Source organism: Triticum urartu, chromosome 6A (assembly GCF_056163025.1).
Source record: "Triticum urartu cultivar PI428250 chromosome 6A, HENAU_Tu73, whole genome shotgun sequence".
Lineage (NCBI taxonomy): Eukaryota > Viridiplantae > Streptophyta > Magnoliopsida > Poales > Poaceae > Triticum > Triticum urartu.
The window spans coordinates 23,580,480-23,592,137 of record NC_141878.1 but is presented as its reverse complement, the minus strand read 5'-3'; the positions used below and the strand labels follow the sequence as shown (position 1 = coordinate 23,592,137).

At 51.9% G+C, this 11,658-nt stretch overlaps 1 protein-coding gene across 5 annotated transcripts; it reads right to left on the bottom strand.

Annotated features, from left to right (window-relative positions):
* Nucleotides 1-4,668: 4,668 nt before the first annotated feature.
* Nucleotides 4,669-11,039, bottom strand: LOC147963428 (uncharacterized). 5 transcript variants are annotated; one of them, XM_087528347.1, is made up of 5 exons: nucleotides 11,023-11,039; nucleotides 10,145-10,253; nucleotides 9,497-9,590; nucleotides 9,159-9,340; nucleotides 4,669-7,959 (listed from the first exon to the last, which is right to left on the bottom strand). In XM_087528347.1, the coding sequence occupies exon 5, from the start codon at nucleotides 7,943-7,945 to the stop codon at nucleotides 4,859-4,861; it is 3,087 nt and encodes a 1,028-aa protein (XP_087384473.1). In that variant the 5' UTR covers nucleotides 7,946-7,959; nucleotides 9,159-9,340; nucleotides 9,497-9,590; nucleotides 10,145-10,253; nucleotides 11,023-11,039; the 3' UTR covers nucleotides 4,669-4,858. The 5 variants fall into 5 exon arrangements, with proteins under 5 accessions (XP_087384473.1, XP_087384471.1, XP_087384472.1 ...); XM_087528345.1 differs by lacking the exon at nucleotides 11,023-11,039 and adding an exon at nucleotides 10,439-10,584 and having other exon boundaries at nucleotides 9,497-9,603; XM_087528346.1 differs by lacking the exon at nucleotides 11,023-11,039 and adding an exon at nucleotides 10,439-10,584 and having other exon boundaries at nucleotides 9,501-9,603.
* Nucleotides 11,040-11,658: the final 619 nt, after the last annotated feature.

Below are 11,658 nucleotides of genomic sequence, written 5' to 3'. Positions count from 1 at the left end.
TGCCCTAGAGGCAATAATAAATTGATTATTATTATATTTCCTTGTTCATGATAATCGTTTATTATCCATGCTAGAATTGTATTGATAGGAAACTCAGATACATGTGTGGATACATAGACAACACCATGTCCCTAGTAAGCCTCTAGTTGACTAGCTCGTTGATCAATAGATGGTTACGGTTTCCTGACCATGGACATTGGATGTCGTTGATAACGGGATCACATCATTAGGAGAATGATGTGATGGACAAGACCCAATCCTAAGCATAGCACTAGATCGTGTAGTTCGTATGCTAAAGCTTTTCCAATGTCAAGTATCATTTCCTTAGACCATGAGATTGTGCAACTCCCGGATACCGTAGGAGTGCTTTGGGTGTGCCAAACATCACAACGTAACTGGGTGGCTATAAAGGTACACTACAGGTATCTCCGAAAGTGTCTGTTGGGTTGGCACGAATCGAGACTGGGATTTGTCACTCCGTGTAAACGGAGAGGTATCTCTGGGCCCACTCGGTAGAACATCATCATAATGTGCACAATGTGATCAAGGAGTTGATCACGGGATGATGTGTTACGGAACGAGTAAAGAGACTTGCCGGTAACGAGATTGAACAAGGTATCGGGATACCGACGATCGAATCTCGGGCAAGTACAATACCGCTAGACAAAGGGAATTGTATACGGGATTGATTAAGTCCTTGACATCGTGGTTCATCCGATGAGATCATCGTGGAACATGTGGGAGCCGACATGGGTATCCAGATCCCGCTGTTGGTTATTGACCGGAGAATGTCTCGGTCATGTCTGCATGTCTCCCGAACCCGTAGGGTCTACACACTTAAGGTTCGATGACGCTAGGGTTATAAAGGAAGTTTGTATGTGGTTACCGAATGTTATTCGGAGTCCCGGATGAGATCCCGGATGTCACGAGGAGTTCCGGAATGGTCCGGAGGTAAAGATTTATATATGGGAAGTCCTGTTTTGGTCACCAGAAAAGTTTCGGGGTTTATCGGTAACGTACCGGGACCACCGGGAGGGTCCCGGGGGTCCACCAAGTGGGGCCACCAACCCCGGAGGCTTGTGTGGGCTAAGTGTGGGAGGGGACCAGCCCCAGGTGGGCTGGTGCGCCCCCCCACGAGGGCCCAAGGCGCCTAAGAGGTGGAAAGGGGGCAAACCCTAAAGGGGTATGGGCCTTAGGGCCCATCCTGGTGCGCCTCCCTCTCCCCTCCCCTCTTGGCCGCCTCCCCTTTCCCATCTAGGGCTGCCGCCCCCCCTAGGGGTGGGAACCCTAGAGGGGGCGCACCCTCCTTCCTCTCCCCTATATATAGTGAGGCCTAGGGCGGCCCATAACACGCGATCTGATCTCTGCCTGTTGGTGCAGCCCTCCCTCTCCTTCTCCTCATATCTCGCGGTGCTTGGCGAAGCCCTGCAGGATTGCCACGCTCCTCCATCACCACCACGCCGTTGTGCTGCTGCTGGATGGAGTCTTCCTCAACCTCTCCCTCTCTCCTTGCTGGATCAAGGCATGGGAGACGTCACCGGGCTGTACGTGTGTTGAACGCGGAGGTGTCGTCCGTTCGGCACTAGGATCATCGGTGATTTGGATCACGACGAGTACGACTCCATCAACCCCGTTCTCTTGAACGCTTCCGCATAGCGATCTACAAGGGTATGTAGATGCACTCTCCTTCCCCTCGTTGCTGGATTACTCCATAGATTGATCTTGGTGATGCGTAGAAAATTTTGAATTTCTGCTATGTTCCCCAACACTAAATATGGTACAACCAAGTATATATATCCTATATAGAATTCTGAACTTCTAACTGCCTTGTCATTGTTTTTATTCCAATGTACTGAGCTTGATCTGGTTTGAGGGCTTCTAGATCATGTTTAGAAATGTTATCTTGTAAACATTTTTAAGCAAGAACCAGGGAACTTAGTGTAGTTACAAAGACACCATGTCTGACCAAGCACCAATGCCAGCTCTAAATGCAGTCACCATTTTTCAGTAGGAACTTAGTTCATGTACAATCCAAAAACATGCATTTAAGTTCCCTTCCATCCTGCAATCCAAACAACATGCACGTAAGTTCCCTTCCATATGCAATCTAAGAACATGTACTTAAGCAGGCTAGTCTAAAAATCTGCACTTAAGCAGCTCTAATCCATCTCTGCTCCAGCTCTTTCCTTAATCCACCACCTGCTCCAGCTCCTTGCTCAATTTGCCTCGAATCCCTTGTACCGCATATCCTGAAACAAATCATCATCAACAAACTTTAGTATCTTGGATGGAGAATTATGGAGGTATACTCTACCGCAAAGTACCGACCTGAAGTTGAGTAGTGGCCTTAGAGACATAGATCTAAAACTGGTAGGCTCAATAGTTGGTGAGAAACACTTATATAATTAGAGAAAAGGTATGCAAACTTTTTAAGTTAGCAAGTGCTATCAGCTAGCACCATGGTGTTCGTCGAACATGCTACAATATAGTACAAAATAAATAATTTTGATGAATACAAAGTAATAATGAGTGAGCAGAAGTATTAAGCTTAATCAATAAAAATCCTAAAGCCCTCCAGCCGAGCCTAGACTTGTCAATGTAAATGTATCATATTCTGCCTACACATTGTGCATACCAATCTCTTCGTCGTCTCGACCTACACCGCTAACTTATTAAAATTCTATCCATCAAAATTTATCTCATGACAATATCTAGCACTTGGTCTTACCTGGCTATGTTTACCGGTCTGGCCGTCACATGGCCCTCCTCCAGAGAAGCACGCGTCAGCGCCGTTCAGGCCGTCCATGGTGCAAGACCAGAAATAAGGAGGTGCGAGACCAGAAATTCATCCGGCAACAACTACCATTCTTCACAGTTGGAATAAGTTAACAACCGCCACATCGAATCTGTGCTAAAATAGATGACCCACCTTCAGTTGCCTGGCTAACTATGGACACGTGAAATGAGTAAGAGAAGATTGATAATTGCATAACCATGAAATTACACAAAGAATAATTCAGGAGAGGGAAGCTACTGAACCCCGTTACATAGGAACAAATTCAGCTTGTCATTTGATTCTTGGCATGGAATGGGATGCCAAATTTAAAAATAATTTATACAACCAAAATTGGACAGATTTATGAAAATCAAATTAACTTTCAGTGTATTCGTATTCTGGAAATCGTCATGTAAAACTATGACTACTCATGAGAACATATATATAGAGAGAGAGACAAATCAAACAACATGACAGGTGATAGACTGGGTGTCATGACTAATTTACAATTATTGGTAGAGGAACAAATCATAATTTCTTTGCTAAATGGGAAAAAACAACTATTTCATCAGTGATGTATGACAGTGACTTACTATTACCAGTTAACTAATGTCATCATGCAGACATAGAAATACGAATTAAAAAAACTTGTCTCATGGATGCCTCCTTATGCCTATGCTCCTCCGACAGGTGCTTGGATCCAACAGCATGTACTCTTCCTGTAAGGAATCAGTACAGATACACATGTGTGTGAGAGAAAGTAGACCCAAAAGGAAGAACACAGAGGGGTGTTGTCCTACGTACCTCTTCCACAATCTACAGTGTGCGTCTTCGCTGTGCTCTCTCTCTCTCTCAACCGCTTATGTAGATCCAGACCGAGCATGGGGCAGATTTCGCACAGTGCGACGGAAAAGAAGAAAATCGGGCAGAGAGGGGCGGCGTGCTCTAGTGTGGGCCGTGCGTGTGTCAGGTGCCGCTGCAAGGCAAGGCGTTGCGGGCGGGCGAGACGGAGGCACTGAGGAGTAGGAGGACGACGGGGTGGGCGTTCTTGGGGAAGGCAGTGTCGCGCGGGGAGGAGCCGAGGAGCGACATTGTCGCGTGGGTAGGAGGGGCAGGCGGCGGGGAGCGGCGATGCTTTCAGCTAGTTGGTGTCGCGAGGACGGCTGCGGCCGCCGGGAAGCACCCCCATCCAACCCCGTGCACCAGGCGGCCGTCGGAGCCCGCTCGCCGGCGAGCACCTCCTCAGCCGCCGCCAGGACTCTCCTTCTCTTCCCCTCTCCTGTCTCGAAGATGCGCTGCCGCCCGAGTTGGCTTGACCCGCATACATCGGCTAGCATCCCAGGCGACCTGTCGCACGACGAACCTGCCACCGCTCGCCAGCCCAACCGCCCGCCCGCATCTCTAGCGAACGGCATATGGCGCGGGTGGCGTATGGCGGGAGGGTGGCTAGCGAATGACGGGAGGATGGGGGGAGGCCAAGCTGAGAGGAGGATGATGCGGGTGGCGAACGGCAGGAGGCGGCGGGAGGATGGGCAGCCCGCCTGTTGCTGTGGGGAACGGCTGGTGTGCGGGCATGGATGAGGAGGAGCGGACGGAAGTCCTTTTTTTCTTTTGGCGGGACGAGCGGGCGGAAGTCGTGCGGGCGTGGTGCGCAACGGTTTCTTTTTGCGAACAGCGGGGTGGGTTAGCGATTGATGGAGTAGTTGATTAACCCGTGGCTTGCAGCGTTAAATATCGAAGGATTACGAGCCATTAGATCTTGTAGATGGATGGATCTGATTGTTTGGATCTGCCCCTTTTTTTTTATATAGTAAATGGTATGGTGGGTAATTAAAGCGTAAAACACGTTTAGTATGCTGGAGGGATGTAGATCATCAGATTGCAGGTTTCGATGGATAGGATGATCTGGTTCTCGGCCCTCTCTTTCTTTTATAGTGGCAGTAGATTAATTTACATGGTTTATCTATTTGTCTAATTAATCCTTACATCAAATGGTTGCTTACAAAGTTACAATCTCAAAATTAATTAATTAATCAAGGGAAAAAAAGTCTACATACAAGGGTGGAAAAAAAGAATCATCCATCAGACGGAGTCCGGCGTGGTGCTGAAAACCGGCTTGTCCTTGTCAACGACGGGCGCGGCCACGGCGACGGCGGCGACATTGCCGGCGGCAGCGGAGCTCCCGCTCTTGCGCCGGGGCTTGGCCTCCCCGAGCATGGTGAGCACGTCGCGCATGGACGGCCTGTCCCTGGGCAGCTTGGCGGTGCAGAGCACGGCGATGCGGAGCACGAGCAGCATCTCCTCCCGGACGTGCGCGCAGCCGCCGCCGACGAGCGGGTCCAGGTGCTCCTCCACCGTGTTGCTCCGAATCTTCTCCCTGACCCAGCCGACGATGTCCTGCCCCTCCCCGAACGCCGCCGTCTCCACGGGCCTCCTCCCGGTGATGAGCTCCATGAGCACCACCCCGTAGCTGTAGATGTCGCTCTTCTGGTCCACCTTGAGCGTGTACCCGTACTCGGGCGCGATGTAGCCGTAGGAGCCGGCGACGACGGAGACGGACTCGCCGGAGCGGCCGAGCGCGCGGGCGAGCCCGAAGTCGGCGACGCGGGCCTGCATGTCGGCGTCGAGCAGGATGTTGTTGGACTTGATGTCGCGGTGGAGGACGGGAGGGTGGCAGTCGTGGTGGAGGTACGCGAGCCCCTGCGCCACGCCGGCGGCCACGTCGTACCGGGACACCCAGTCCGTCAGCATCGTCCTCGACTCCGGCGCCCCGCCGTGCAGCGCCTCCCACAGGCTGCCGTTGGGCATGAACTCGTACAGCATCATGGCGTCCGCGTCGTTGTGCATGTACCCGAGCAGCCGGACGATGTTCCGGTGCCGGAGCCGGCCGAGGAGGCCCACTTCCTTGAGCACGTCGTCGGTGAGGTTGCGGACCGCGTCGCCGTCCGTCGCCGCTGGGCGCCAGAGCTTCTTGACCGCGATCACGGTGCGGGCGCGCGGGAGCTCGGCCTTGTACACGACCCCGGTGGCGCCCATGCCCACCACGTTCGCCTCCTTGACGCACGCGAGCACGTCGGCGCAGGTGAACCCCAGCCGCTGGAACGCCGTCAGCCGCCACGGCCACGCCCCGGACTCGTACTCCCCGGCGCCGCCAACGACGTACCACCGGCGGTAGGCGTGCCAGCCGCCGAACAGGGCCGTGAACGCGGCGATCACGACGACCATCCCCACGAGCCACCCCACCGCGACGTGCTTGAGGCGCGCGCCGCTGCCCCCGCGCGCGCGGGACAGACCGGCAACGTGGCTCCCGGAGCACGGCGGGAGCACGCCACCGCACAGCCCGGCGTTTCCGGCCAGCTCGTCGGGGTTGATCGTGCGCAGGACGCCGTTCCCCGGCACGGGACCAGTGAGGTTGTTGTACGCCAGGTTGAGCGTCTCGAGCGCCGGGGAGCCCCCGAAGTTATCCGGTATGCCGCCGGTCAAGAAGTTGCTCGACAGATCAAGAATAGCGAGCGCCGGCATCTTCGCCAGCGCCGGCGGTATCTCGCCGGTGAGCCCGTTGTGCCGGAGGTTCAGGTTGACCAGCCTTGCGCACGAGGCGAGGCTCGACGGGATCTTGCCGAGGAGCCGGTTTCCCGACAAGTCCAGGGCGCCCAGCGCGAGGCAGTCCTGGAACTGGTCGGGGAGCTCGCCGGAGATCATGTTGCCCGCCGCCATGAAGCTCTGCAAGCCCGGGATGGCGAAGAGGCTCGACGGAAGGGATCCCTGGAGGCGGTTGCGCGACACGTCGATGAACGACAGCGACGCCGAGGACGCCAGGGCGCCGGGGATCTCGCCGGAGAGCTCGTTGCCCGCGAGCTCGAGCCGCTGAAGCAGCGGCAGCTTCCCGAACCCGGCTGGAATCGTGCCGTTGAGACGGTTGCCCTGCGCGCGCAGGCGCACCAGTGACGCACACGACGCGAGGCCGGCGGGGATCTCGCCGGAGAAGCCGTTGCTGAACATGATCAGCTTGGCCAGCGCCTTGCCGTCGCAGATCCCGGCGGGTATCTCACCGGTCAAGGCGTTCGACGAGACGTCCACCCACTGCAGCGGCGAGCTCCGGCCGAGCGACGCCGGGAGGGTGCCCGTCAAGGAGTTGTTCCACAGCTCGAGCACCTCGAGTTTCTTCATCTCGCCGATGGCCGCGGGCACGGCGCCGTCGAGGTGGTTGCACATGAGGTTAAGCAGCTGTAGGTTGCTCAGCCGCGCCACCTCGGCGGGGATCGGGCCGGTGAGCAGGTTGTCGGAGAGGTCGAGGAAGACGAGCGACGAGGCGTTGCCGAGCTCCGGCGGTATCCTGCCCTCGAGACTGTTCTTGTAAAGGAAAAGCGAGGTGAGCGCCGGGAGCCTCCCGATCTCCGGCGGGATCGGGCCGTCGAGGTTGCCGATGGCGAGGTCGAGGTCCTGGAGGTTTGCCAGGTTGCCGAGCTCCGGCGGGATGGGCCCCTCGAGCTCATTGTACCCGATGATGAGGCTCTCGAGGGACTCGAGCTCGCCGAGCTCCGGCGGGATCTTGCCGCCTATGTTGTTGCCGGAGAGGCCGAGGAACCTGAGCTTGGTGAGGCTCCGGTACGCCGCGGGGATGCCGCCGCTGAAGAAGTCCCCGCGCATGTCGATGCTCTCCAGCGCCGTGGCGTTCGCGAGGTCCGCCGGGAGGGCGCCGACGAAGTTGTTGCCGGAGCCGTTGACGGCGACGAGGCCCGCGCACGAGCCGAGGCCCGCGGGGAAGGCGCCCTCGAAGGAGTTCTGGCTGACGTCGAACACCTGGAGGCTCGACAGCGGCGCGAGCGACCTGGGCAGCGCGGCGGCGAAGGCGTTGGAGGAGAGGTTGAGCACCGCCAGCGCCGGCAGCCGGAGCAGGTCCGCGGAGACCTTGCCGCTCAGGTTCCTCCCGGCGAGGTCGAGCCCGTCGACGAGGCCGGCCGCGTTGCACCGGACGCCAGTCCACTTGCAATGCAGCGAGCCGGCGGCCTTCCAGTCAGCAAGCACACCCAATGGATCCACGAAGCCCGCCTTGAGCGCCAGCAGCGCCCCCCGCTCGCCGCCGCCGCCGGCCGCGCCGACATTGCCGCCGCTGGACAAGACGACAGCCAGTGCGGCCACCACCAGAACCGCCACTCTCGCCGCCATTGCCACTGCAGAATCTACCACAGGAAAAACAACTTCCCCTTAAATAATTCACTCCTGCTAGCTCAGCTCAGCTCAGCTCTCTACTGCTTCTAGTGCTCTGCCATTGTCAGTGCAGTGTCTCCTCTGCCCTGCTCTGCTCTCCTCCTCTTAGTTTATTCCACCTGCTTGCATCCGCAGGAGGAGGAAGAAGAAGGCGACGACGAGGAGGAGCAGAGTCTGCAGCTAGCCAAGATATCACCAGAAACTTTATACGAAGGCGAGGTGAGGAGAATATTGCATGGTTTGTTGCTCTAAGCAGGAGGAGGATCACAGCATATTATATAACACACCACTAAACTAAACCCCTTGGCATTTTTCAACATGGGCAATTTGCACAACACCTCACCCAGTGAGCAGATGTGAGGTGTCCGGAGGAGGAAGAGGGTGGGACATGAGAACATGGAACATGGAACATGGAGGGAATGTGTTGCTCCTCAAAGCCATGGCCTTTCTCTCCAGGCCCTGCTTTTGGCCATCTAATCTGATCTGCCTCTGCTTGATTAACTATTGTTTTTCACTTTGTGCCAGCACCATTAGATTAGTTGGTAAAGTACATCTTTCATCCTAGTACATTCCCTGCCTGTGTGTGCAGGCATTTGCAGGCAGCTGACAGTGGATTGGCTTTCAGGCCCTCACTAATTAACTACATTGCTAATCAGAGACCCTGCTGCTGTTTACTGGGAGGTGGCAGTACTACTGTGCTAGTGTACTAGTACTGGTTTATTCTTTGGAACCTTCTGCTTATGAATCTCCCTCCAGTAAAGATTTACAACTAGTAGTAGTACATTCCTGTGTAGGTGCACAAGTCCAGCAGCACTAAAACTGAACTGATTGGTCTATACATGTGTAGGAGGAGCAGAAGGATTACCAGCACTACTAACCTTATGCTGTGTAGGTGCTTACATAAGCTAATTATTAGGATCTTACCTGAGAAGATCTGCCTCCAGCACTGAGCAGAAGTAGTGCCAGTAGCAGTACCTGTACTACTAATCATATACTATGACTTTTTGACAGTGAGTAAAACAGGGCACCTGCTTTGCAGGGGAAAAAGGATTAATTAAGTTGATCTCTCCCAAGGAGAGACAAGAGAGAGCATGTTCTTTTCTGGTGTCCTGATGCAGGCAAGCACCCTACACATGTGCACAGGGATTAAACAAAAAGTGCAGTTAGTTACCTCTCTGCAGAGCAGCAGGTGCATGTGTTGGGCTGCCTAAGTTGACATTGTTAGAATAGAACCTCTGCTAATCATTCCTTTGACAGTGGAAGTACAGTGGTGCCTCCTGCTGCTGTTACTGCTGCGTGCTGACACAGCAGGGGGATCCCTGCCACATGCCCCCAGTAGAATGTTCACCACTGCTGCATTAGATTAATCAGGGGCAGCAGAGGTGCTGTTAGTACTGGTTGTGTAATTAAATGGGGGTTAGCATTTGGCAAGCAGGGTTGTTGGGTTGATACAGTCATAAGGCTGCAGGAATATTCAGACAAAAAGAACTGCAGGTGATTAGTACGTACGTACTGATTAGTAAATTTGGGCTGCCGGATTTTGCCTTGTGCAGTCTTCCGTGTTTGCTCAGGTAGCAACAACACTAGCTTCGGTATCTAGGTTCTACAGGTAGGAACTGACATCATGAACCAATTAAGATAAATATTCCCCTAAAAAAAATTAAGATAAATACGAGTAATTTATGGCGCAGAAACCACACTGAAACTAAGTTTGAGGGGCATATATTGAAAATACTACATTTTCTAGAAGGAATAGTGGGAAGATCACAAGAAAGTGAATGGCTAATTCCTGAACTCTTTTGTTACGTCGATTTTGCATCTTCTTGTTTTCAAAATCAGGGGTGTTCGACTCTATGAACAAAACAAAGCAAAACAAAAACTGTGCGCTATTAGTCATTTCGAACTTCAAAGAAATAAACCCAAGGAAGAGGGTACAACCAGAGCTGATTTTTTTTCCAGTTGACATATAAATTAGACCAACTATCACTGAACAATAACCTGGAAAATTTAACCAAATATGCAGAAAAAAGGCTGTTCAGAAAGTGAGAAAAACAATAATAATCAAGAGAGAACAAATGGTACATACTAGTTTTTGGAACCTGTCCTAATGAAAAGTGCAGTAGTTACATAATTGCACTGCACTGGACTCTCCATTACCTGCACATAACTTCCACATTTGTATATATATTGACTTTGCAGTTTCCACCATGGATCATCCGAACCAAAGCATCTGATTTTGCGCCATGCATGCTGAAAATGAGCATAACTGAAAGTTGCACCAACGGATCGATCAAATGATGTTCAATCATATAGATGCATAGATGCTTGTAGTTCAATTTGATGCATCTGGCACAAATTCAGAACTTAAAATCTCCGAATGTGCCAGCACACACCAAATTGGACAACAAACACGTCTCGATACGATCGAAACCAAGTGATGAATGAATGAACCTCAACAAACACGTCTCGATACGATCGAAACCAAGTGATGAATGAATGAACCTCTGCACTTGGAAGCTTCGCAGGAACTCAAAGAGACGTTGGCGTGCGGTGCTACTTAAGCAACTGTTGGCACCAACCAACCAACCAACCGAACTTAATCATTCGGCCATAACAGAGTTCGGTGTAGGAGAAGAAATGAAATTTTAAACAAGCTCAAAGCTAACATATGCTAGCCTGTGACATTCTCTAGCTTTTCTCTGCTTCCAGATATGCAGATGCAATCATCTCGTACCAGCTACGTACAGCTCGCTCTGGAATCAAACCGTTAATTACCGTTACTTTACTCTTTCTTAGTCACAAACCTGCATGTAGAATCGTCTCGATTTGCTTACATGATGAGAGTAGCAGATAATTAAGCTGAACAAATTATTCAGGCAAGCTTAGCTTCCAGCTAGCTGTACCACAAGTGCTAATGCAACAACAACTGCAGTCATAAAGTTTCTATAGTGCCCTGTTATGGAAAGCTACACTACAAACCAAATGAAAAAGAATCAGCAGCATACACTTGAACTTGGTTTGATTTGCTTAATTACCTGACAGCATGCCGATAAACAAACTCTTAACACCGAGACGTCACCGCCTTAATTTAACCCAACTTGAGGAGACCTCTGCATTAGCACTACAATGTAAGCTACCATGCCAGCATGACCTATGTCCCTGGATCTAAAGAAAAGGGTGTGAAACCATGTACAAGTAGAAGAAGCATCTCTATCTCATCTTGTTTTACATCTCTCTCTCCCAATCATGGCCAGATCGAAAGCATCAAACTTTAGCGGGAATCAGTAAACAAACGGCGATGAATTATTGACGCGTTACGTTGGCTCTAGAGGTGCGAATGGGTCGCTTAATCTTCTGAGAATCTTTGCCATGTTAGGTTTGTTGCTTCTCCATGTAGCAGGAAGAGAGGATGTATGCAGCATAACATCTCATCTTTGGTGTCTGTCTACTTTATTAGGTTGAAGTTGGGGCATATGATGGTGACTAAACAAAACATATATAGGTATCATATAGGAGTGTTGGTTGAAAATGCAGTTTATAGTGCAGATTTCAGCAGAAGTCTAAAGTTCGCATGTCAGGTAATGAAAATCTGATGGGTTTAGCATTTCTTACTCAAATCTTGAAATTTATAGTAATAGTTCTCAAAGCATCTTTGAGAATCATTTTGGGTT

Bases quoted from the DNA above. Each gene is read 5' to 3' on its own strand.
- LOC147963428 (XM_087528347.1), bottom strand. From the start codon at position 7,945: ATGGCGGCGAGAGTGGCGGTTCTGGTGGTGGCCGCACTGGCTGTCGTC.